Here is a 27017-nt window from a genome sequence, read left to right on the forward strand (position 1 = left end):
ACTTCCCAGACATTTAGATGACTTATTTTCAAAGGGGGATAACTCAATTTACAATAAACAATGATTAAAAAGCACTATTTTTGTGAAAAGCAGAAGTCATACTGTCGTGACTTAAAATCAGACAAAAATCATCCAGTACCTAGATCCAGGGCTAACAATCGTACTTAAAAAATATACATAATTCATAATAAAATCCTTGTATCCAACATACTAACCACATATAAATTGACAAACATTTACCCTACCATTTATTTTTATGACAAATTTAATTTTTTCACTAGTTAATGAACTGTACACATGTTTCTATTTATACTTGATTATCAGAATATATAAGTTTTGAATTTTTCAAGTCTAGATGTTTTATCCTAACAACAACTGACTGTCTTGAATCTTTTAGTTATTTTTTTTCTCTAAAATCAAACATTACAGAATTGATGGCACCGTTACTTAAACCATAGAGGCAAAGCAAAAGATAAGAAAAATAAGAAATGATATAAGGGATGATTTGGTCAGTTTTGGCAGTGTTCTTCAGCAGGGTTAATGTATTTGTCAATAGATTTTGGTTATCTAAATTAACTTTCATGATAAAAATTTTCTCAATCACACCACATATCTGTACATACAATCAGTTCCATGCGCCTCCTGGCTTACTTTGGGGTGTGCCCCACCCTCCCACACCTGGACTGCTGCCTGGTTCACTCCCCTGAGAGCTGCCCCAACCAAGAAAGCTGTTTGCACTAACAGGAACACCGGTTGCTGCTGTACCTTGACTGTTACTTCCTATACTCCCAAAGCTCTGTACACTGGTCTGACTGGAAGAATCACCACCACCTGGTTGTGTTGTGCCGATTGGTGTTCCTCCCACAGCAGGCGTGGCACCAGTTTGACTGACAAGTCCTACCGGTCCCCATCCACCTTGCCCACTTAACATGGCCTGGGCAGCTGCTAGCATTGCAGGGTTCAATTGGAAAGCTCCTAAACTGAGGTTACTTAGTCCTAGATTGTTTGGTATATTCCCTGCAGGTATGGGACTAGGCTGAGTGGCAATAGCCTGGGTTGCTCCCCGTCCTCCTTGACTCCAGTGATTTGGGTTGTATCCATGGCTGTAAGCTGGCTGGTTGATTACTTTCTTGTCATTTTGACGATCATAGTTCTTCGGTGCAGCGCTACTTATGTGTACACTTGCCCCTTTTATGATGTGATCTTCTCCACAAAGGCTTTGTGAGACTTCAGGGTCAGCAAATGTTACAAAGGCAAATGCTCTGAATGGCTTAGGTATAAATACGTCAACTACTTCTCCATATTTAGAAAAATAGTGACGTAAATCTTCGGCTGTCATATCGTCTGTACATCTTCCCACAAAAACCTTTCTGTTCATCATTTGTTGGGCATTTTCCTGCAATTACATAAAAAAACGTTAAAAGTTTGTTGTCATATCCAGTTTATTGTTTCATCTATATTTCAATCAACTCCTTATACATACAGAAGAAAGATCATAAGTTATGTGGCCCCAAAAATAGTAAAGTGTGTTTTAAATTGCCTGTTCCCAAAATTTAGGACTTTTCTTTTTCTTCAATAGTTCTCATCATGATGTTCTTAGAACTGTTGTTTTGAATGTAAAACTGATCATTAGCTTTTTGTAGCAGGTTTATGGTTGTATGTCATCAGCAAATTTGCAAACACAAAAGTTTTAACAAGTCATAGCTGTTTTTTCTATCATCATCCATGGTCACAAAAACACTTTATATAAATAGTGCACATTAGACTTCTTACTTTAGAAATAAAACACAACAACTTTCACAAAGTGAACAGCAAACAGACAAATCAAAATTGTATCATAACAACAACAGTTTGCCCTATATGAACCCTTAAAAAAATCATCTACATTTTAAATACCAATATTTAAAAAAAAAATATGACCTCCCCTTCCGAGAAGATTTGTTGCATTTTATTGTCATTATATTATAAATTGATTTAAAATCACTAGCTTGAAAACAACATTTTTCATTAAATTTTAAATGTAGCTATCCCAGTTCAGCAACTGTCATATACATGTAAAAGATGAATCCTGTGTTATTTGCATGCTACTATATAGCTAGTGTTGGCCATTCTTTCTTAATAATATCATGAATATCAATTTATCTAATCAGGCTTATATGTATGCATTTAATTATCAGAGTACTCTGCAATAAAATATTTTTCACAAAACCTATCAGGAATCAGATTCTCTAATTGTTTTGGTTCTACATTGTACCTTGGACTTTAAAATTCATAAAAAAGTGCTCAAAATTTGCTGTCTGCCAAATAGTATTTGCAGATGAAATAAGTAAGATAACTTTTCGCAAGAAGACTTCTGATGTGCAATGTAAGCACAGTCCTTTAATTTTTCAAATTTCAGATGAAAATCTACATTGAATAAATTTTATCTGATAGTAGCATTTTTTTCTAACATGTTGTTGAAGGGAGATAATAAAGATTTTCCAAATTAATACAAAGTAGGAAATTTCTTAACGCATTTTTTTTCCTTTTTTCATATGAACAGGCCTATGCTCAACCATTGTTCTTTTTCAAATGAAGCAAAAATCTAATTTCTTTCATATTGATTGCATTTATCATACGTGTATGGCAGAGAAAAATGGCTTTTAAGGTTACAACAGTTAAAAATCAAATTTTTTTTTTTTTCAGTTTTTGGTGATTGTCAAAATCACAAGTAAACCAATGAAATTCTAAATGCTTTATTTATACATCATTTATTTTGAATTCTTAGTTTGGATTTTGTTACAGATGGTTACTTAGACATAGTTATCAAGTGATCAAACAAAACCAATTCAAATAGACTTGACCAATTTCAATAGATTTCAACTTGCATGTATATCTGTTGATGAAATATATCTTGATTAAAACACCAGTATTTAGATATATTTTCACATATCTAACTCACAGCCATTATTATACTTTATCATTCCTAGAAATAAGCACAGGACCAACAGGACATGTCCTGTAAAAATATATTCTTTCCTGTCAATTTTTGTGAATTTTGTAATACATGTACACGTACCTTTCTAAGAAAAATTTGAATGATCTGAATTTGTATGACTGCTTTAGGGAGCTACCATTTGATTTTTATGGGGGGGGCTAGGATGAAAAATTTTGTCCTGCATTTTTTTTAGTTGTAATCTCTGTCCTGCCTTTTTATTTTTCACTCTATTCGGTCCTACCTTTTTTTTTATTAGTTTATCCTGACTTTTTTTACCTAAATTGTCATCCTGCCTTTTTTTTTTTGCAAAGTGTCTCATCCTGCCTATTTTTTTCAAATTTCATCCTAGCCCCCCCATAAAAATCAATTGGTAGCTCCCTTATTTATACAGTGTCAGTGTATGTATGTGTTACCTTAGAGTTGGGAATTCTAACATCACACCATCTTCCATCAATCATGTGTCTCTGTGTCATACATTTAACTTGTGATTCATAGTCGCCAAACCGAATGAAACCAAAACCTTTAGATAGTCCACTTTTAGGATCTTTCTTCACCTGAAATAAAAAAAAAATATAGATAGATTTATACACTAAAATGTAAAATTTATAATGAATTTATATTTCTGTTTTGGGGGGAAGCTTACACATTATTTGCATTTGTTGTGTTCTACATGTATATATATATGTCTATATTTGGAAAGTTTAGTAAATTCAACATTTGTGTACATGTTTTTTTGCTGTCTGCAGCCTGAAGCGGAATATAGATGTAGATTTCTAATGTCTTTCAAAACACATAAAAATCAAGAGTTATCTCCCTTTAGTTGTTCCAAGACGCTTTATCAATGTGCAAATGAACTCAACTGCATCAAATATTTATATCTGTATATCATGTATATAATATTATCCGCTACGGCAGGAGCATAAAAATTCTTTCATCACATCATCCATTCACATGCCAGATACAGAAAGCTGTTGTCATACATGTACATGTAAAATACATTAAGATAATTGTTTGTAATTGACAGGAAAACCTAACTAATATTCTGTTCTGAACATAAGTTTTAAACAAACCTGGACCATTAACAGTTCCCCAAAATTTGAAAAATATTTTCTCAGGTCTTCTTCTGTACTTTTCCATGGTAATCCCAGGACAATAAGGTCACTGCATCTCTTTTTGTCATACATTTTCTTCCTGTTAATGACTGCATTGTCTGCATTGATTGGTTCCTGGTCTATAGCTGTTGCATGAGGTTTCTTTTTGTTTTCAGCTGAAAATACATGAAAATATTTACTTGCAATTTTTCCTTGAAACATTACCCCTGCAGACAATGACAGATATTTATGAAAAGTGTTGCAGTTACTATTTCCATACATTGTACATAGAGCATAATAATCCCATGTCACAGGGAATTAACATCCCAGAAACATACAGTAACCTCTAAGTCCCTGCATTGATCTCAGTCATGTCAAACACTACAAAATTTCAATTTTTTTAAAGCTTTATACATGTTATATGTCGTTTCAGTTGGCCTGTAGTCAGAGATCATTTCTAAAGACCCAAATACAACTTAACATGCCTAGGCTGCTGGGCCAGTAGTTAGTAGTAAAGACTGTGGAGACATCTTAGTTTTTCAGGAAAATGCAAAATTTGAACAGTGATTAGATTTTAAACAACAGGACTTTTGTATAATAATAAAACGAGGATCAATGCTTTATCACCTTACACATGTTAAAATATGACAAAACTATAAGCTACATTGTTTTTGTAACATATTTGAAACATACATGTGTATACACTTAAATGTTGTTTATATTAATCATGTTACGGTAATATACATGTGTATCATATTCTTTAAATCTTTTTCTACTACAGTCTTCATGCTGAGTGGCAGCCCTGGCAGCCCAGGCTTGTAAAATTGCTCTCGGGCCTGTAAATATCATATCTACAGGCCAACAGAATCTAACTAAAAAATTTCAAAAATTGAGCTCCGGGCCTGTAGATTTAACAGTTCATCGTGAAGACTGCTACTATAATCATCTCTAATTATCTGGTAATAACATGTATATAGGTACTTCGAGATTCCGCCAGTGTAGACGCACCCCTTGATTGACTACATGGGTACAGCAGATCCATGTACATTCCCTAAGGATTTATGGAGATGTGTCCTTAACATTATTAACCCACCACCAGAACAATCCCCACCCCAACACCACCCAAGGGAGCTTGTAGGTCACCTGAAAGTCTGTTATTATGGTGGAGGAAGCTGAAGTACTTGGAGAGAACCACCGGGCTTCTCGGAGGGAACAGACAACCTGAAGAGATTTCAGAAGATTGATCTCCAGGTCAAGCTGGGAACAACTTTGACCTACCGAGGCCCCCAGAAGTATCCAATCTAGTTTAAACTCCAGTCTGGATACCAGAGATGTGTGTGGGAGGGTGAAAATCACCCTTCTGATGTACTGAAAATTCGACATCTCGAACCCACACAACATTATTAAAATTTATTATACATTTGTTATGTACATGTAGTTTATAATAATATTTAAATTTTATAAAATATAATCTATAATAACTAGTGGCAGTCAACATGGTCAAGACACATTTCTGATATAATAATCTGCAGTCTAATATCCACCTTCATACTTGAATATAAATTATTAAAATGTAAATGTATATACGGTATGCACCAGTGATCTTGTGTGTATTGAAAGCAAGTTTTGCAGTGTTCAAATAATGATGAATAAACTGTCAAGAAATTATGATGTAAAACTGTACACTTTTAAGAAGCAGCTACATGTACATGTTAACACTAAAATATCTGCCTTTAACCTAAATTAAATACAGATATTTTAACATTTACATGAATGTGTAACTTTTTATTTCTTAAATTACTTTTTTAAGTGTCTTCAATATTTTCATGATGTTATGGGTGTCATGTTATGATTTTAAAGCTTAAGTAAAATAAGGGATTCTGGAGTCACCTTTATACTAAGTTAGATCAGGAAGTATTCATATCAAAATATTGAATAAATAAATGGACCAGAAACAAAAATCCGACAGAGATATAGACTGAAATATTTAAAAGCAAAACGTCAACAATACAGTTATCTCCCTTAGCTGTCAAACAGAAAGTTTTCAACGACCTTCAATATTTCATTAAAAGTAGCATATCAATTGATACTGTAGCAAAAACTACCTATGCAGTTATGTGCAATAATGATTACTGCATCATACTGCATAATTAATTAATCAAAATTCTGTTAAAAATTCGAAAAATTAAATGATTTTGTCGAAGCGTCTGCTTGATGTTCGGAGGCCAACTGGGTTCCAGTTTGTAAACAATATTTGAAAACACTTACATTTTGGAAACACAGCAACATAAATCCTGTTCGCCCATTCCGTATCAGGTGGATATAATCTCCCGTCTGAAAGTCTTATGCCTCGCATAGCACCGGTATCGGGATTTCTGTATTTCAAACCACAGGCACCAGGAAACTGAGCTGACAGGGTAGACAGCAAGAGAGTTCCGTCGTCTTCGCTCGGGACTTCCATAGGCTCTTCGCCCTCCTCCTCTGCGACTTGAATATACTGACTCATTTCCCTTATAAATTAGACACACTTTCGGGGCATTGAGAATCAAAAATGTCTCTAATTTTGGGGTAACCCACTGTGGTCCCGAACTGAAGGTGCGCGGCGTACCAAGATGGCGTCTTCTGTTGACAATTTAAGCGATACTAGCGCCATCTTTTAGTGACCTAAAAAATTTAATTTTCATTTTAGAGTTGTCGTTCTTTTATTTGTATCGGTTATCGCTGGAATCTTTTAGAAAATTATCTATACTTTCAGATCTTTTAATGAATACTTGATTAGTGAAGATGTTAACAATTTGTGGTTAACATTTCGAATAACAAAAAAGATATTGACAGTAATGATTGTTCTTGCAAATCGGTGAAAAGGGGGAGGGTTTTACAGAAACATGCACATATCCAATACAAATTCTTTTGTGTTGCGTCCAGTTTTGATTTCTTATTAGTCGATTTTAATTTTTTTGCATATAAGTCTTTTATTGAGATATAAGTTATTTGCTATTTTAATAGTACTTAATTGATTTTATTGATTTAAATGTAAAACATCATTGAACTCTTAATTGACACAATATAAGATCACAGTAGGGTACTTAAATTGCACCTTATTTTGACATTTTTGCACCTACATTTTATAGTCCACACAAAAGTTTCTAATCTGATTTTTTTTTACCGGTAGACATAATTTTAATAACTTTACAGTTACTCCAACCATCACTTTAATTTTGAATCTGTATATGATATATCGATGAACTCGAGATATTGAATCGTAGTAAAACTGGTTTGAATCGACCTATAAGCAATCAATGATTCTGTGACGAAGAGTACCTTAATCGCATCCATGCTTAAATTCACCTCATTTAAAATCGAATCATAAAGATATTTTGTCATTTTTCTTCAAATACTTAGAACAATTTGACAATTTCGTTAACAAAACCTTTAAATGAGGCCCCTCATGGGGGGGTCCTAGTAATCACATAATCACCATTTTTTTGCCAATATAATCACATAATCATTAAATATTTGCTTATCTTTAGTAATCAAATAATCATAAACTAAAAATACAGTCCTAGGTAATCAAATAATCATGAAATATTTGGCTTAATAATCAAATAATCATTAAAAAAACGGCCAAGTAATCACATAATCAAAAACCCCATGAGGGCCCTCTTAAATAGACTTATAAGAAGAGATATAGTTACGATACTGTTGTCAGGTCATTAAAAAGTTATCAAAGGTACCAGGATTATAATTTAGTACGCCAGACGCGCGTTTTGTCTACATAAGACTCATCAGTGACGCTCATATCAAAATATTTATAAAGCCAGGCAAGTACAAAGTTGAAGAGCATTGAGGATCCAAAATTCCAAAAAGTTGTGCCAAATACGACTAAGGTAATCTATGCCTGGGATAAGAAAATCCTAAGTTTTTCGAAAAATTCAAAGTTTTGTTAACAGGAAATTTATAAAAATGACCACATTATTGATATTCATGTCAACACCGACTGTGTTGACTACTGGGCTGGTCATTAAAGATTGCATATTTTGGCGTTAATATTGATTAACTGATAGGGTCTTTGCATCGGAACTAAACACATTTATTCAAAAACCAGTTGTTGGAATGACACGGGTTATGTTCTTCTCATATATGTTATGATGGTATGATACTAAACCCCTAACGGGAAGGATTGTGCCTGATATTCATATGTTGAAATCATAATCTTTCAATCAGTTTTATAAATTGAAATCTGTAGCTGGCATGTCAGTTAACAGCTGCTAGTAGTCTGTTGTTATTTATGTATTATTGTCATTTTGTTTATTTTCTTTGGTTACATCTTCTGACATCAGACTCGGACTTTGAATTTTAAATGTGCGTATTGTTATGCGTTTACTTTTCTACATTGGCTAGAGGTATAGGGGAAGGGTTGAGATCTCATAAACATGTTTAACCCCGCCGCATTTTTGCGCCTGTCCCAAGTCAGGAGCCTCTGGTCTTTGTTAGTCTTGTATTATTTTAATGTTAGTTTCTTGTGTACAATTTGGAAATTAGTATGGCGTTCATTATCACTGAAATAGTATATATTTGTTTAGGGGCCAGCTGAAGGACGCCTCCAGGTGCTGGAATTTCTCGCTGCATTGAAGACCTGTTGGTAACCTTCTGCTGTTGTTTTTTCTATGGATGGGTTGTTGTCTCTTTGACACCGTGATTCCCCGTTTCCATTCTCAATTTTATTAATATTCATTTTACTAGAAATAAATGCTTACTTGATACTGTAGTGTACATGTATACTGTGAACATTTTGTGTATATTTACATATATTTACCTTTGGTGAAAGACGTGTACATGCATAATGTCAAATCATAAAAAATAAAAACTGTTTCTCTCAAAGAAACTTGTTAGACAAATGTTAGATTTCCCCAGCTATTATTTGTTGAATAGGTGCAATTAGTGTACTCGATGCACTTGGGTAATTTGACGTTAGTCCGGTAATGTCATATAGATATACATTTGTAAATATAAAAAAAGAAGATGTGGTATGCGGATTGCCAATGAGACAACTCTCCACAAGAGACTAAAATGACACAGAAATTAACAACTATATATAAAGGTCACCGTACGGCCTTCAACAATGAACAAAGCCCATACCGCATAGTTAGCTATAAAATACCCCGAAATGACAATGTAAAACAATTCAAACGAGAAAACTAACGGCCTTATTTATATATAAAAAAAAAATGACAAACAAATTTGTACACATAAACAAACGACAACCACTGAATTTCAGGCTCCTGAAAAGTCCATTTGTGCCGGTCCTCTATAGATGTGTAATGAAAATTGTTGAGGTAGTCTATTGTACTAGTCTGTTGTTTGACATATTTAAATTAATGTATTTATAGAAAGTCCTATTGTGGGTGAGAGTGCTGCCTTGTGGCGGCATTAGCTTATACCCTTTTTCGAAATCTACAAGGGTTTCTTTTACGTGCAAGAGATATTCAAAATAAGCTATTTCTAAATGTTAACGCGTATTTTGATATTTAAGTCCACTCTTGATAAGCTTTCGAATGAGGTAGAAGGTATATCTGTAATTAGGGACTGAAACGTCCTAGAAGTCCATTCCATTATTCAAAATATCCATTTCATTATTCAAAATTGGCTATTTCTTATAATTTTCACGCGTATTTTGGCATTCAGGACCTCTGTAACCCCTCTAATGGTCATTGCGGCTCATTTTGTTTAAACTCAGTTTATTCCTCTACCAATAAGCTTTGATTTGGTGTATATTTTTTTCCTTAATTAGGAGCTGACGGGTAGCAGCGGTCCATTCAGCTATTTCTCAATGTTTACGCGTATTTCGATATTTAAGTCCTTCGTTACTCCTCTAATATGCGTTCGGAACATATTGACTATATACCTTTTTTCCTCTCTTGATAAGCTTTCGAATAAGGTATAAGGTAAATCTGTAGTTAGGGGCTGAAGGGTCCTAGCAGTCCATTCCATTATTCAAAATATCCATTTCATTATTCAAAATTGGCTATTTCTTAATTTTCTCGCGTATTTAGGCATTTAGGTCCTCCGTAACCCCTCTAATGGTCACTGCGGCTCATTTTGTTTAAACTCAGTTTATTCCTCTATCAATAAGCTTTGATTTGGTGTATAGTTTTTCCTTAATTAGGAGCTGAAGGGTTGCAGCAGTCCATTCCATTATTCAAAATATCCATTTCATAATTCAAAATTGGCTATTTCTTCATTTTTACGCGTATTTTTGGCATTTAGGTCATCCGTAGCCCATCTAATGGTCATTGCGGCTCATATTGTTAATACTCAGTTTATTCCTCTATCAATAAGCTTTAATTTGGTGTATGAATTTTTCCTTAATTAGGAGCTGACGGGTTGTAGAAGTCCATTCCATTATTGAAAATAAGGTATTTCTCAATGTTAACGCGTATTTCGATATGTTTAAAGTCCTTCGTTATTCCTCTAATATCCGTTGCGGAACAAATAAGATTTAAGGTAAATCTGTAAATAGGGCCTGAAGGGTCCTGGCAGTCCATTCCATTATTCAAAATATCCATTTCATTATTCAAAATTGGCTATTTCTTCATTTTTACGCGTATTTTGGTATTTAGGTCATCCGTAACCCATCTAATGGTCATTGCGGATCATATTGCTTATACTCAGTTTATTCCTCTATCAATGAGCTTTAGTTCGGTGTATGCATTGCCTTGATTGAGGGCTGTCGGCTTGCAGCAGTCCATTCAATTATTCAAAATTAGCTTATTTCTTAATGTTCACGCGTATTTCGATGTTTAGGTCCTTCGTTACTCCTCTAATGTTCGTTGTGGAACATATCGACTATATATCTTTTGTTCCTCTCTTAATGAGCTTTCGAATGATGTTTAAGTTATACTAGAACACACCCTCGAAATCGCGGGCATATACAGCTTGTGAACTGTTGTAGGATGATGTTTGTAAAAGATAATTATGTATCATGGAGAATTTCAAAAAAGGTATCAAAAGCCCTCTCCCTTTTTCCAAAGTTCGATATTTGTTTCCTTTCTGTTAAATTCAACTATTTTCGTGGTTCTGGCCTCAGACCACAATTATTCTTCTCCTTTGCTACAATGCATCTTTTGGTAAAAGTCAAAAATTAAAAATTTGCACCGCCTCAAACATGAAATAAATGTAACTACTTATATATAGGTCTTAAAAACATGAAATCCCGAGATGCAGAATTTAAAGAAATTCATATCCCGAAATACCAAAATCGAAAAATATATTCCCGGATCCCGTATTGATCAATCTCCAGATCCCGAGCTTAAAAACACCCGATCCCGAAGTCCCGAAAAAGAAAAAGGTCTTGTCTCCTTCTAGTCTCTACTCTACTTTCATTTTTGCCAAATCACTACTTTCACTTTCAACAATAAATTTTTATGCCCCATTTATGTGCATTATGTTTTCTAGTCTGTTTACATGTAGATAAAACGCGTTAAATAATTGTCCTCTCTAAGGAGGTATAATAGTTGTGGTTCTTGCGATCTAAACACCATGATATGGAGACCGGTCTAATTGGCTTAGGGGACGACCATTTGATATTCTGGGTGGGGGGGGGGGCAGGAGGATTTGTTTTTGATCGGTTATTTATTTTTGTAAACTAAGAGGACAGATTATTCATTTTCTGCACTATTGAAGCAAGATTTTTCATTTTCATTAAAGCAAGGGACTGATTATTCATTTTCACAACCATATTTTTGATATTCGAAAACATACAATTTTTTAAATGATTTGTTTATTATAAACAAGTGTGGACACATATGAATGTGGATAGTATGTTTGGATGTTTGACAGTGTCTTATGACAAAAGGAGTTCTATGTTTTTCCTATATGGTGTTATTAGTTGTGTTGCACGATGACAAACAATCTGAGCATTAGGAGTGTTGTTTATTTATTATTTAGTTTTTATGTTCAAGACGGGCATGGAAGAGACATTAATTGCATTAGTTACCAAATGATTATGATAGAATATGTTCCACATCTTTGATTTTGGATACATTTTGTAGCTAGGAGAGCAACACACAATACATTTTTCTAGGTTCATTTTTTCATGTGCTTTTTTTTTTCTAAATGGGAATATCTAGATTTGAGAACATGATATAAGGAGCCTGCAATTCAGTGGTTGTCGTTTGTTTATGTGTTACATATTCGTTTTCATTTATTTTTTGTACATAAATAAGGCCGTTAGTCTTCCCGTTTAAATTGTTTTACATTGTCATTTCAGGGCCTTTTATAGATGATTATGCGGAATTGGCTTTGCTCATTGTTGATGGCCTTACGGTGACCTGTAGTTGTTAATTTTTGTGTCATATTGGTCTCTTGTGGAGAATTATCTCATTGGCAATCATACCACATCTTTTTTTATATGTATTTGCTTACTATTTGTATGGTTCTATTTATATTACTTTGTGGAGGATCATCAGTATCATTAGTAAAAAAATTGTTAGAAGGTCGAATTGTTCCTCAGATTAGAATACATTTATTGGTTTTTAGTAATGACAATGCCTGACAAGATGCTAGGGGCTAGATGAGCTAGGAAGTAAACTTCTGTGCTGATTTTTATCAATTCTTTGATAATATTTCCTCCGAAGCTGGTCGAAGCAAAAAAACAATTGACAAATATGAAAATGATTTCACCAAAAGAACTTTTTTGAGCATGCTTCAAAGACTCAAAACTGCTCCAAAAGTAATCTAATAGAATTTTTTATTATAAATAATACATATAGTATAGTCAAGTCATTATGTACCATTTAATTAGATTAACCATCCCCCTCTGCAGAAATGAATCTTTTAAATTCCCAACTGCATATACATGTATTGCATACATACATAGTATTGAAGTTTAGTTATAAGTAGGAACTTTTAAATGTATTGGCAAACATACTACGCCGAGCGGAGCGAGGCAAAATTTTTTTTGAAGGGTTTTGGAGCCACTGAAGGCCCAAGAAGCTATAGAACAAATGATGCAAAATCATGCTTTCTGGGTGTTCCGAAGACCCTTTCATAATCTGAAAATGAAGTTTTGTTTTAATAATTTTTTGACAATATTTTAGTCTCAAAGCAAAATGTATAAATTCAGTGCAAGACTGAAGTTTCTAGGGACAACATCAAAAGATCAATGTGCATGATAAAGCAAAAATGGAATTCACATAGTTAGGCCTGTGGCTGCTGTTTTTTTTTTTTTTTAAAGTCATGATCAAGTTCATAACAAAATTACTAGATTACAAAAGGAATGCAACACTAACAGAATACAGAAGGGCAATCAATGAACAAAAGACAAATAAATAAGAAACATTGATCCCGAAAAATCAGGGCTATAAGTCTGAGGGAAAACAGAACTTTCTTCTTGCAAGGCCGTGAACACAATTTGATATAGAGACAAGCGTTTGGTTTTAAAATTTCCTACATGTAGTTACGGCCCTGTTAAAATAAAGGTGAGGTAAGGTTTCCTGAGACAATATACCTCAAGTTAAATGAAACCAATTTTCAGACATTTCAAGTATATTTAAATAATATTTATACTTTTGTTATTAAAAAATTTGGGATGTGTTTCCCGATTTTTTTTGGGGAAAAAGATGAATTTATGAAGAATCTGGTGCCATCTCATACTTTCGATTAGACCTGCTGAGTTATTTATTTTCTATACAATTCAAGTCAGGTAATTTATTTTCAAACTACCACAGAACAAACCATTTATTTTTGTGATTATCAAGGCGGATTATTCAATGTGAAGAGTCAAAAATTAATTTTATGGTTCAATAAATTCAAAATAAATAATAGCCATTCATTAAATGAACACATTAGCCTAGAGGAACTTATTCGAGCTATCCGTTCTCTTAAAAACAACAAAGCTTCAGGAATCGACGAAATACCTGGAGAAGTATTGAAAAATCCCAAATTGGTGAAGTTTTTATTAACTCTATTCAATGAATGTTTTGAGACTGGGATGGTTCCAGACATATGGAGTAAAACTATTATTAACCAAATTCCAAAGTCTTCTACGGCTGACAGCCGCGATCCATCGAATTACCGTGGAATAGCCTTGGTACCAGTTATATACAAAATTTACTGCAACATTCTAAATAATCGACTTGTATTTTGGGAAGAAGAACATAGCGTTTTGAATGACGAACAGAACGGTTTTCGTAAGGGCCGAAGCACGAGTGACCATATTTCAACACTGACTTCAACCATCGAGTGCAGAAAATTAAAACGAATGTCTACGTACGCCGCGTTTATAGACTTTAAGAAAGCGTATGATTCTATCAACAGGCAACTTTTATTCACTAAATTAAAAGACCTTGGTATAAACGGGACTATCTTAAACGCTCTACGATGTTTATACAGTGATGTTAGAAGCTGTGTGCGTGTAAATGGATTTTCTACAGACTGGTTTTCAGTAAATTGCGGATTAAAACAAGGATGTTTATTATCTCCCTTGATGTTCAATTTCTATATTAACGATTTCGTAATTTAGTCAAAACTCTTGATGTTGGTATCACTATAGATGGAGAAACAATTGGAATTCTGTTATATGCAGATGATATGGTTCTTCTAGCTAGTTCCCCTGAGGACCTTCAGCTACTCTTACACATTCTTTCTTCTTGGTGTGCTAATAATCATATGATTGTAAACGCTGAAAAGTCTAAAGTCATACATTTCAGGCCGTTATCCACTGAAAGAACTGAGTTTTGTTTTAAATGTGGTGAACTTTCAATTTCAACAGTAGAAACATATACGTATCTAGGATTAGTTTTTACGGAACATTTAGATTACAACCGCATGGCCAGTAATGTTGCGAAATCTGCGAGTAGAGCACTTGGACTAGTAATAGCAAAGTTTAAAACGTTTGGTGAACTCCCGTATAACTGTTACACAAAACTATATGATACAATGGTTTGGAGTGTTATTAACTATGGTGTTTCAATCTGGGGTACAAAACATTTCCCGTGTATTGCTGCCGTACAAAATCGAGCAGCTCGTTTCTTTATGTGTGTAGTACGATATACGCCCAATACAGCCGTACATGGGGATATTGGTTGGACTCCGGTTATTGTAAAACAATGGAAATCTGTGCTAAATCAGTGGAATAGACTTCGAAATTTTGATTGTGGACGGTTGAATAAAAGGGTCTTTGTATGGGCTAGCTGACAATCAAGCCTTTTCAAACTCCAAAAACTGGAATTTTAAAATAAGAGACAAATTTAAAACGTGTGGAATTTTAGAACGTTATAATATTTATGATGAAAACCTACAATTTTGCGAAATAAAAGACACTATTTGTCATTCTGTTTTAAATGAACATATTTCCAAATGGCATGAAGATTTAAACAGAATTGGCGCGGTTAGAGGAAACGGACAAAACAAGCAACGAATCTACAGACAGTTTAAAAACACTTTTGAGACTGAGTCATACCTTAAAGTGAACATGTCAACTTCGTACAGAAGTGCTTACGCCAAGTTTAGGTGTGGAGTAGCACCAATCCGCGTCGATACCGGGAGATACGAGAATCTACGATGGCTAGAACGAACTTGCTTTTGCTGTCCTGACTCCATTGAAAACGAAGAACATGTACTTTTATTTTGCCCACTGTATGATGATATTAGGGACAGTTGTTTTAATACTTTAAATATTAATGGTTTTGATAATTTTTCTAGTCAAGATAAGCTATCTGTGATTCTAGGTGGTGTAAACAATATACGTTTGTGTGCCAAAACCTGCAGAGACATTTTAGATAGGAGACGTAGATTTTTATATACATGTAGATAGTTTTGTGCTTGTTTTTCTTTTTTTTTTTTTTAATATATATATATTTTAATGTTTTAAGCGATGTGAAATTTGTTTCTAATGTGTAAATAATCGTCTCTCATAATTCTATATGAATGGCTTTTACATATGTGTAATTTGTTTTAATCTATGTGTTATGTATTGCTTTGTAAAAGGTGAGACGTTAATAAAATATTGTATTGTAATTGTATTTATATTTTTGCAATCAAGAAAGAATCCACATTTCAATAAGATAAGTTTTTTAATTGGTTTAGGTTGAAAAAGTACATTTTCAATGCAATTTCAGCCATAGTGCTTTATAAATGTTCATTTTCCCCCACCATACCTTAATATGAAATAATTCAAACTACTCTTCTAATCTTTCCATGAGTGATTTCCATCACTTTGATTTGATTATTTCACTATTCACCGCTTCAAGTTGAATAATGAAACATAAACTATTTCATATTCATTATTAATTTTTTTAACATTGAATAGTGAATAGTGAACTATTTCATTATTCATTATCGAATTTTGAATAATGAACTATGAATAATGGACGTACTCCAGGACGCGTTTTTGGCTCAAACGGATCTCTCCAATTATTGTGTAAGAGATGTTACCTTCAATAATCTGGAGTATCGTTCATGCGTTCATCGTATGGCAATATTGGCTAATTTATATATTATTTATAGATAAAGCTACACGATCTTTCACGATAAAAAAATCAGTCTTTTAAAATAATTCCATTGTTTGCAAAATTTCTTATTATATAAACAAAAATAATTGTATGATCCGATTTGAATGAATCATTGAAATAAAATGACATTTTTCAAAGAAAATTTGTTTCGTCATTCGAATTATGATAAAAAAAAATCGTGTGACTTACGCGCGATGTTCGTACCTCATTGGAAAATCGATGTAGTTGGCAAGATGCAAGTCCAAAATATAAAATTTTCTGGTATCATATTCATTGCTATTTTACGTATTTTAAAAAATAATGTTTTTTAAAATAAAAACGAAAAAAAAAATAATTGTTAAAACTATGTTTTATGCTGCATGCGACAAGCTTCATTTAAAAAAAACGGCCATTTTTAGGCCGTCCCGCGTAACATATTTCATTTATTGTAACCACTAAACTATGATTTTCGTCTAAACTATTTAATATTTTGAAATACATTTTTTTTTCATTATTTAACAGGAACGTTCCTTCAGTCTTTAATGCATATTTTTATGTCGTTATAATGACATCATAGAAATAAAAGCGTTCCATACTACAAAGACAAATCTGTCCCACGGGAAAAAAAATTGGGATTTCAGATTTAAAAATAAAAAAAACATGTATCTAAAATGGAAATAGGTCAGTATTTGTATTTACTACATCAATGTTAATTTGCTTAATTTTATGAATTTAAAGACAAATATCCTGGAAAATGATATATGGTAATTTATGGACGATTTTTCTAAGGCTTACAGGGTTGTCGCACCGCCATTTTTTGACGTAAAAACGAACTCAACTCAAATTTACGCCAATTGTTTGCTTATCAGTGCTCTTATAATGATAGAGTTTTACGATTTTTTAAAATGTTAATTTTCTTAATTTTTCAAAAATCTAAAATACATCAATTTTTAATAAGTAGTTAAAACGCATCGTCGATTTTGTGGAGTCTTACAAGAATGTCGTACTTGCTTAAAAACAACGTTTCAGTCGAAGTTTTGGTTTGAACGTTACGAAATATTCCGTAATATTCGCGACGTTGTGTTACGCTTATATGTATGAACATCGCGCGTAACGTCTGTCAACATGTATTTACATCATATTTTATGACATTGATCAGTGGCGGATCCAGAGGGGGCGTAGAGGGCGTACGCCCCCCCCCCTTTTGCTTGGACTTTTTTTTATTATTTTTTTTGTAAAAGTTATTAATCAGACTAAGACTTCGTGAAATTTTCCATTTCCGTTTATTTTGTTTTTATGCGACATTTCTTTACTTATAACGATAATTTTTGCTCGTATTTACTGTAATATATTATTGGTTATGGCAACGTCATGTGATTCGCTACGTATTAATCAGTGCGTCGAAAAAAAACCGTCATTCAGTCATTTTGAAATTCAGATTACGGTAACACTTGCTTATGATGAAGGTGACAAGCATGACACCTTCAAAGCAACAAAGGATTGAGCAAGAACGTACTGAATTCTGTTTCATAATTCCACCAAACAGAAAGAAATACTCTATTTTTACACTCTCGTGAAAGTTCCATAGCAATATTATGTATCTCCAAAAACATGTTTAATCCGAAAGGCCCCAGCCTATTAATAACATAGCTGAATAATGATCCCCTGTCAGTAAGCTCTAGATAGATTTTATGTCTTTTAAAGGTATGGACTATTTGATTTGAGGGTGCAATGATCTGAGAAGTTTGAGAGAAAAAATCTTACCCTGATTTTTGTCTTAATCAAAAATTCTGGTCGTATATATTTGGATTGAAAACAATAATTTTATCCACTTATTTGCTATTTTGAAAACAAAAATTTCAAAAACATAATTATTTAGCATAAAATGAACATGATGAATAATAAACGGGTGTTATTTTTTGTTGCCTTGGTTTGCATGTAAATCCTATATCTGACCGGAATATTTGTTTCGCCGAACTAATATATTGAATACTTTTTTCAAGGACCGACTGCAACCTGTCTGCTTGGTGTGGCCATTATGTCTCCATTTGTCGACCGTCATTCATAAATTCGATGTCCTTTCAGACTCATTCGTAGACTTTGGTTAATTTGGAACCCTAACTTTCCTTGTTGGCTGAAAGTTACATTTCAACCAAACATTTGGACAAAAATTATTTGTTTGTTTCTTATCTCGTGCCAGTCTATTGTAAATTTCATCGATAGCCCGGCGTCTATCTTGTTTACAACAAATAAATTGTGAGGTTTTACTAAATAAACAAACGAGAAATTTCCATGTCCATTTTTACTGCCAACTCCCACATTAATTGTATTAGTACATAGCTTTCGATCTATCCAATCATTTTATAATGGGAGAATACGGCATCATAAATGTCAGACCCTTACACTTTACAGCCACTATAAAATATGCATGCCCAACTTCAGGAACCGTGTAAAAAGTTCATTGTACACTTATTAAATATGTTTTTAGCCTAAAAAGGTCAAAAAAAAATTTTGCCTTGCTCCGCTCGCCGAAATTCAATTTACTTCGCCCACCCTTTCCAAAATACTGGATCCGCCCTTGTTGATATGTCGAGGAGCAACCTGCCTTTTGAAGTTTTGCAAGAACGGTTTTATTTTAAACCTTGATTTTTCTCAGATACTGATTATATTATGTTGAACCATTTTGACAGACAATTTTATTTTTTTGTAAATTTGTCCTCATTGTTCATTATATTAGATTATTAATTGACCTTGCATATATGTTTTCTCGATTAGATTGAATTCACGATCCAATACAAGAGATTTCACGTTGTAATCGTAATACCTGACTACCGCAAGGTATTTTCTTTCAGGATATTTTTCCCGACAAACCGAACTTCATCTTATTGTTATGGTTTTGCCTGTATGATTTGTATGCTTATACATGTACTACAAATGATGATGTACCTAGTAATCAGTTTATATCAGATACGGTCGTCTCATTATGTTACATGTATTGGAGTTTTACCTGTATTTGCATGAAACGTGCTAATTATGAATTGACCAATACTTTTAGATAGATAAATAGATATGACGACACAATTTTGTCATGGAAACTGAAGGTGTGATTTCGAATTTTTATTAATGCTAACAATGAAGTGTTGAAGCAGATGTTACTTAACCAATGATAGTTGTCTATTGTAAATGATTTAAACTATATGTAACCAATATCCGTTGAGATTTGTTACTGATGTTACTATATCAACCAATGACCTTTCTATGAAATAATTGATGTAACTATATTAACCACTGGTCGCTACATCACGTGTGAGGTAAGCATAGTATTTTTATATTATTTGCGAATTGCTATAGTTGCTTCTAGTAGCTTTATTGTGTTCTTTAGTATCTTTTTACGTATCTCTATCCGGTGTTGTAGGATGTTACTGACTGTCAAAATGTAAATACCTTTTAATCATTCATTCGTAAATTTTACGGACACCATCACGAGTTAGTTGACCGGATTATCCGTTTCACAGATGATATCAGATATGTTCATAATGCCGTAAATACAATCCCATTTCCTTTTCACTAATATGACCTACCGAATTAGACAATTTACCGGCTTTTTAATAACATGAGCAACACGACGGATGTCACATGGGGAGTAGGATCTGTTTACCCTTTCGGAGCACCTGAGATCAGTCATCCCCAGTTTTAGTTGGGGTTTGTGTTGCTTAGTCTTAAAATTTTCTATGTTGTGTCTTGTGTACTCTCTTTTTCTGTTTGTCTTTTTCTATTTTAGCCATGGCGTTGTCTCTTTATTGTTCATCTTTGAATTTGTATGTATCTTTCGTCTCTAGTTTTTAATATAAAACAGTTTGCATTTCATTTTCAGACACAAAGACAACATTAAGCTGTCTCGGTGTCCTTCAATGCATATATGTATCATTCCGATTGTTCAAAAGATACATATAGTCTCTGTGTTCTACATCATCGGCCTGCTTTGTGATACATAAATGATAGTAAGCTTTCAAAAATTCTGCATGTGAATGTATTAGCCTGTTAAGCTACTTAAATGATAGTAATTTAGTTATTTATTTATTCCAAAAAAATGTTTGTTCATAGTTTCATTGGGTTATCTTTCTTGTACTTCAGAACGTCATTCAGCTGTTCTTTCAGTATCCACCAAAACATAGTAGATAAATTCGTTTTACACATTTCTAGTAGATCGAAACGAAAAATATAATCACACAATCTGCAAGACTGTATTGTATATCCCCCCCCCCTTTTTGCCGATATCATTAATTATAATCTATTCATTCATATTAACATATGTACATCTATTGGTAAAGGATTAAAACAATTCTGATGTTGCATTACATACAGATTTCATAGGAATCGTCACAGCATTACTTAACATACTTATAGCATGTATTTGCGATCTCAGTATCTGTTACGCATATAATAAGAGAGATCGACTCCTACTTACCGTTGTTCATATCACGTAGATCGATAAGAAGAGACAAAATCATTGCAATAGATAACAAACAGCTGCGCTACGAGCGCATGATACACCCGTCGTCATGTGTTTTATGCAATAATTATAGTTTCTGAGATACGGCGCGACATGTGACCCCCCCCTTTTTTACAGTCTAACAAAAGAACATTTTGAACCATCAACAAAAGTATACAGATCTTCAGATTAATATAACTAAGAAATGTGTAAAGTTTTTAGCAATAATCATAAACTGTTTTTGAGATACCGCGCGACATGTGACCCCCCTCCCCCCAACCCCCGTTTTTACAAAAAACTCACCAAATTCAAAATAAAATTTTGAATCATCTATAAAAAGTATACAGATCTTTAGCTTAATATAACTAAGAAGTGAGTAAAGTTTTAAGCAATCATCATAAACAGTTTTTGAGATACGGCGCGACATGTGACCCCCCTTTTTTTTTACAAAAAATCTCAAAAACTCTAAAGTAAAATTTTGAATCAACACCAAAAATATACAGATCTTTTAAAATAAATAAGAAGTGTGTGATGTCTTAAGCAATAAGCATTAATCATTTGTGAGATACGGCGCAACATGTGACACCTCCTTTTTTTTTTAAACAAAAAACTCCATAATACTAAAATAATATTTTGAATCATCATCAAAAAGTATACAGATCTTTTAATATAACTAAAAAGTCTGTAAAGTTTTAAGCAATACTCATAAATCGTTTTTGAGATATGGCGCGGTTCCGTAACTCAAAACGTTTTAAGCTTGTTCTCACAAAAAAGTATACAGATCGTTTGACCATCATAAGAAACAACTATGTTAAGTTTCATAAAATTTAGATAAGTTGTTCTCAAGTCACGGTGCGACATGTTTACACCGGACAGACGGACGCCTGACATTTGTGTATACAATAATACGTCCCGTCAAAATTTCGACATATGTATACAAATTGAGGGATTCCGAATGACATGACCTCCGAATGGAACGAGCCAATTGGGTAATCATATCCTGCTATATACACATTTTAGTGGAAAACCGTTGCCTTTTGTTGATGTGGTTCATAAGTGTTTTTCGTTTCTCGTTTTTTGCATAGATCAGACTGTTGTTTTTCCTATTTGCATTGGTCATTTTTGGAAACTTTTATAGCTTGCTGTTTGGTGTGAGCCAAGGCTTCATGTTGAACACCGTACTGTGACCTATAATGGTTTACTTTTACAAAATGTAACTTGGATTCCATTGGCAAGCATACCTCATTGTCTTATATCTTGTAATATATAATTGTATTGAAATATAGCTAATTATCTCTATACCTTTGCAATTTAGTTTGTGAGAATAAAGAAATATATAATGATATTATCATCCACTTATTAATTATTGAAGAAGACAAAAAATCGAATAAAACCAACATCACGAGACAGAGATGCACCTTGCGAACGTTTGTCTCGAATGGTTGGCTGTATTAATTATATTTTCATACTTATGATAATGATAGTGTGTACTGTGTAACCAAAATCAAACCATGATGGTTAGAATAATGATATTGTGTACTGTGTCACCAAAACATGGTTAGAATAATGATATTGTGTACTGTGTCATCAAAACATGGTTAGAATAATGATATTGACTGTGTACTGTGTCACCGAAACATGGTTAGAATAATGATATTGACTGTGTACTGTGTCACCGAATCATGGTTAGAATAATGATATTGTGTACTGTGTCACCAAAACATGGCCATACAACGAACACTGAAATAATAGAATATGTGTGCGTGTTTTCTTCTAGCTCTTATTAAGGGGGAAATTTATATATAAAAAAGATGTGGTATTATTGCTACTAATGAGACAATTATCCACAAAATATAAATGAAGTGGATGTAAGCAATTAAAAGCAACCGTACGGCTTTGATCATTGGAACTCTCTTTCTTTTGTATTAAATGACATGATCGTCATATTTATTTGCCCATGTGATCTTCTTCAATATATTGATCAAACTTCATTATGCCTATAAATATTACATATATAAAGCTTTTTTGTATTAAATTGTATTACTATAAGCATGGAAGTAATATTTACTTCCACGATAGAAGAAAGTCTAGCTTACTGTGTCAAGTGGAATTTGACTGTTAATCTTATAAAAACAAAACTACTATATAATATTTTTTTCAATAAATCAATAAATCAGTTAGGATTCTAAAAAGAATACAACTTTCAATTCTATGATGACTCAGTTGATTGGTGTGTTCACGTTTCCCAAAATATTTGATATTTTTGTATGCGGATTATAATTAATTCTTGAAGAAATGTGATTTTTATGCAATACGATTTAGTGAAATTGAGTTGTAACTTTAATAATATTAACATCGAATCAGCTAATTGACGGATTGATAGTTGAGAAAAAAAGTCACAGTTAGAAGAAGAAACAACCTTCATCAAGTAGACAATAACAATCAAAACCAAAGGACATTAACATCAACAGTTATAATTAATAATTAAGAAACAACACGAACTCAACTAAAAACCGGGAGTGAAAGCAGGTGCTCCGGAAGAGTTTAGCATTTCCTGCACTGTATACGGCACCCGTCGTGTTATATCAGTTCGGTTATTATGAGCATTTCCTGCACTGAGGAAGAATATCAGATATGATTTCTGACACACTTTTGTCATAATGGCCAATCAGTTCATGATGGCGACCGTAAAATTTCTTGAGTGGTGACCTTAATTTGATTGATTCATAGCCCTGTCTTAAGTAGCTACGATTTAAAACGAAGCAATTTTTGCATTATTTTAGAATTATATAAAAAGTCAAACTTGTTAGACAAAAACACTACATTACCTTGAAATAATGCACAGAAACAGGCTTTGGGGTCATTCACAAGTATCATATTATAATAAATTCTGCATAGAATCTTTGAAGTGAAGTATAAATTGTATAATACAAATAAACGACAAGCATTGAACTGACCAAACAAATATGCACAGGACCAACAGACACTTTTATTATATGATAAAACACATTCAGCACTTAGTAATCTAAAAAAGCAAACACATCGATCATAATTCTTAAAATGACAAGTAATGCTATGAATTTTTATCAGAAAAATATTAAAAGCAATACATGACAAATACCCACTACAGTCGAATTTGCATTTGGAGGAGGAAGGTAGCTTTGGTCGGTACGTTCACCTTAAAGTTTCATTCCTTCGATTTTGACTGTCGCTTTTTTTTATTTATGGATGTTGATCGTTGTGTTCATCCGGCTGCTTCTGGTGTCCAGTTGATTTCTGTGATGGATTGAGTAAGATTTCTACAGGTCGTAGCTGTTTGGTTGCGCATGCATGGGTAACGTGCTTCTTAAATTTGATGTGCCATCTCTCTACGTGATTGTCGATATGTTGCTCAAGTTGGTCTATTGCTGACAGCTGTTTCCTTCTATCCAGTATTCGGTGATATTGTCGTCGAATTTCGAAGATGTCGTGTCGATGGTAAGCTCTATGGCGTCTTCAAGTGAATAAATTACACTAGGTCAGGTATGGCAAGGGGGAGAAGAGTCCCCAATTTCTATTTATTTCTACAAATGCATTGAGATCATACTAATACACAAGCAGCCTCTCAATATGATATTGGCGAATGCTTGTTGTGCGTAATTGCGGGTTCAAAAGTAGGTGAGGGATAGTTGCGGTTCTGGTTAAGTTCATGTCATAGACAACTAGGAAATTGAATAAACGGTTTCAAAAAGGATCTGCAATTTAATAAACTATTTCATGAATAATGTGAATTTATAAATTTGTATTAAAATAGTATTGATCAAGCGACACGCTTTGTCATCATTATTAATCAAAATCTTCATCATCATCATATACTTTAATTCTTCCAGTGGGAGATCGACAAAAGACAGCATGCATATATCATGTACAATTATAAAGTTTTAAAATAATAAAATTAGAAATGTAACTTAATATTATGGATGGAGAAGTATTCGAACTTTACAGTATTTCAGATAAAAAAATTCTTCGTTTAAGACTTTCAAATAATTTGCTGGTTTGAAATGTCCCAGAGGTATTTCTAATTGCCAAGCAAAAAGCCAGACATGCTCTCGTCTGATTTTCAAACCAGTGTGTTTACGAAATTGTCATTTTTCAATTATGTTAATCTTTCATAAAGCAAAGGCTCTGTGTTTGATGTTCTGTGTAGACTTTATGAATAGTTCGGTGGATCTTGAACAAATTTTCAACTCAACTTGCAGTTTCCGCTAGTCGGGAAGTAGCCCAAAGTTTGGCTAAATGATTTGCCGTTTAAAATCTGTCAGTAACTTTAACATATTTGCCACATGAAATCAGGACCATTTTTCACAGACAATCTTGGGAATCTTTTAAAATCGTTGTCCTTACGCATTCACTCTTCTTTTTGAAGTTTGTCATTCATGTTAATATAGCACTATTGACACTGTTTTCCAATGACATTTGGTTAGGAATCTGCCCATCAACATGAGGTTATTCAAAAAATCAAAAGTGAATATTTTGATAAAATGTTAATTATATGTGTTATGAAACCATAGTGTTATATCTACAGGTATCTCTAAAAAAAAAATGGTAAAGTGTATGAATGAATTGTTTTCGGTTAGTGACTCGGCCTTCATTTCGCAAATTTTTATAGGAACAAAATCCTTTGCGTAAGTTTAACGCCATCTTGTCGGCGCCGTCGACGGCGATGTCAGTGTCGAAGGCGGCCACAGACACATTTGATAATAACTTAAGTTTAAGTAAATGGATCTCTATAACATTTCACCAGGTTTAATACCCCAAAAGGAAGGTTGCGATTGATTTTGGAGGTTATGGTACCAATAGGTTAGGTATAAGGGGGCAAAAAAAACATGCATTTTTGTAGTTTCTGGACAATAACTTGTGAATTAGTGTATAGATCTCTCTGAAATTGTACCACAAGGTTCCATATCACAAAGGGACGGCTGCTATTGAGTTTTGGGGTAACTACTCAAGAAGAGCAAGACATCTTCAATTGAACAGTATTACGCATAAGCACAGTATAGCGTTATAGATAAAGAAAATACTAGTATACCGGTGTTCAAATGGTATAAATAGATTGAGAGAAAACAAATCCGGAATACAAACCAAAAACAAGGTAAACACATCAGACATTGTCAAATGCACAATTTTATAAAACTAATATCATACATATGTTTTTAATAGCACAGTATTGCGCAATAACAAGTAATATTCAATTGAAAATGAATACAAATCTTTTATCAATTTCAATGGGATTAATTTAGAGTATTTTATTTTGGGGGGTTCTTACCTTGTATTACTATTTTGGATACTGCATGGGCCCCAATTTGAAATTGTTCTACAATGAGGTCAAAAGGGTCCAACATTAAACTTTCTTTGATTTCAAAAAAAATTAGATTAATACGACTTATGTTATTGTGCGTTTAGATATTTTCATTTTGGTCCCGTTTTCAATTTTGTTGTTAGATTTCGGATATCAGATCGTTCTAGGTAAATTAAAATGTCTAATTACAAATTTCAAGGTCTTTGACCACATTTATTTTGTGTCAAAAAGCTGCTTTATGTCATAAATTTGACCCCATTCCAAATTCAGACAGTATCAAGCTTAAATATTGTGTACAAACTTGTCCCTACTGTTCAGTGTTCGACCTCTACGGTCGTATAAAGGTCATTATATCTATGGTTTAGGGAAGCTTTTAATATATTTGACAATAAATTCTGAAAGTTTCAAGACACCTTATGTCTTTTGGTGTTATCCTAATCCAAAGCCCACATCTGTAAAATACAATTAATCTTAGAATTTTTCTATTGTCATTCTATATAAGAATCATAGAAAACTTATATTATACATCATATGCATGTTCCATTATACGGTTCCTAGTACATGCAACACGTACTATGTGAACATCTTTTGTTTAGAACTTTTATTGACTGTCTGAGGAAATTGATAT

At 33.2% G+C, this 27017-nt stretch overlaps 2 protein-coding genes across 2 annotated transcripts in view; one reads left to right on the forward strand and one right to left on the reverse strand.

Annotated features, from left to right (window-relative positions):
* Positions 1–86: 86 nt before the first annotated feature.
* On the reverse strand, positions 87–6695 carry LOC143057582 (TAR DNA-binding protein 43-like). Its single transcript, XM_076230902.1, has 4 exons — positions 6337–6695; positions 4048–4244; positions 3391–3531; positions 87–1396 (listed from the first exon to the last, which is right to left on the reverse strand). Exons 1-4 carry the CDS (start codon positions 6572–6574, stop codon positions 626–628), a joined length of 1347 nt encoding a protein of 448 aa, XP_076087017.1. The 5' UTR covers positions 6575–6695; the 3' UTR covers positions 87–625.
* A 13057-nt stretch (positions 6696–19752) lies between these two features.
* The window catches only part of LOC143057584 (uncharacterized), a 101131-nt gene continuing 93866 nt past the window's right edge, over positions 19753–27017 (forward strand). The window contains exon 1 of the mRNA XM_076230906.1: positions 19753–19870. The gene's annotated coding sequence lies outside the window, so the exon portion shown is untranslated. The remainder of the gene's footprint in view (positions 19871–27017) is intronic.

This window comes from Mytilus galloprovincialis, chromosome 13, assembly GCF_965363235.1.
Source record: "Mytilus galloprovincialis chromosome 13, xbMytGall1.hap1.1, whole genome shotgun sequence".
NCBI lineage: Eukaryota > Metazoa > Mollusca > Bivalvia > Mytilida > Mytilidae > Mytilus > Mytilus galloprovincialis.

Coding starts and splice junctions, on each gene's coding strand:
- LOC143057582 (XM_076230902.1), bottom strand. CDS start 6,574: ATGAGTCAGTATATTCAAGTCGCAGAGGAGGAGGGCGAAGAGCCTATG. Junction 3,532..4,047: donor GGGAACTGTTAATGGTCCAG/GTTTGTTTAAAA, acceptor TTTTTATTTCAG/GTGAAGAAAGATCCTAAAAG. Junction 1,397..3,390: donor TTAGAATTCCCAACTCTAAG/GTAACACATACA, acceptor ATGTAATTGCAG/GAAAATGCCCAACAAATGAT.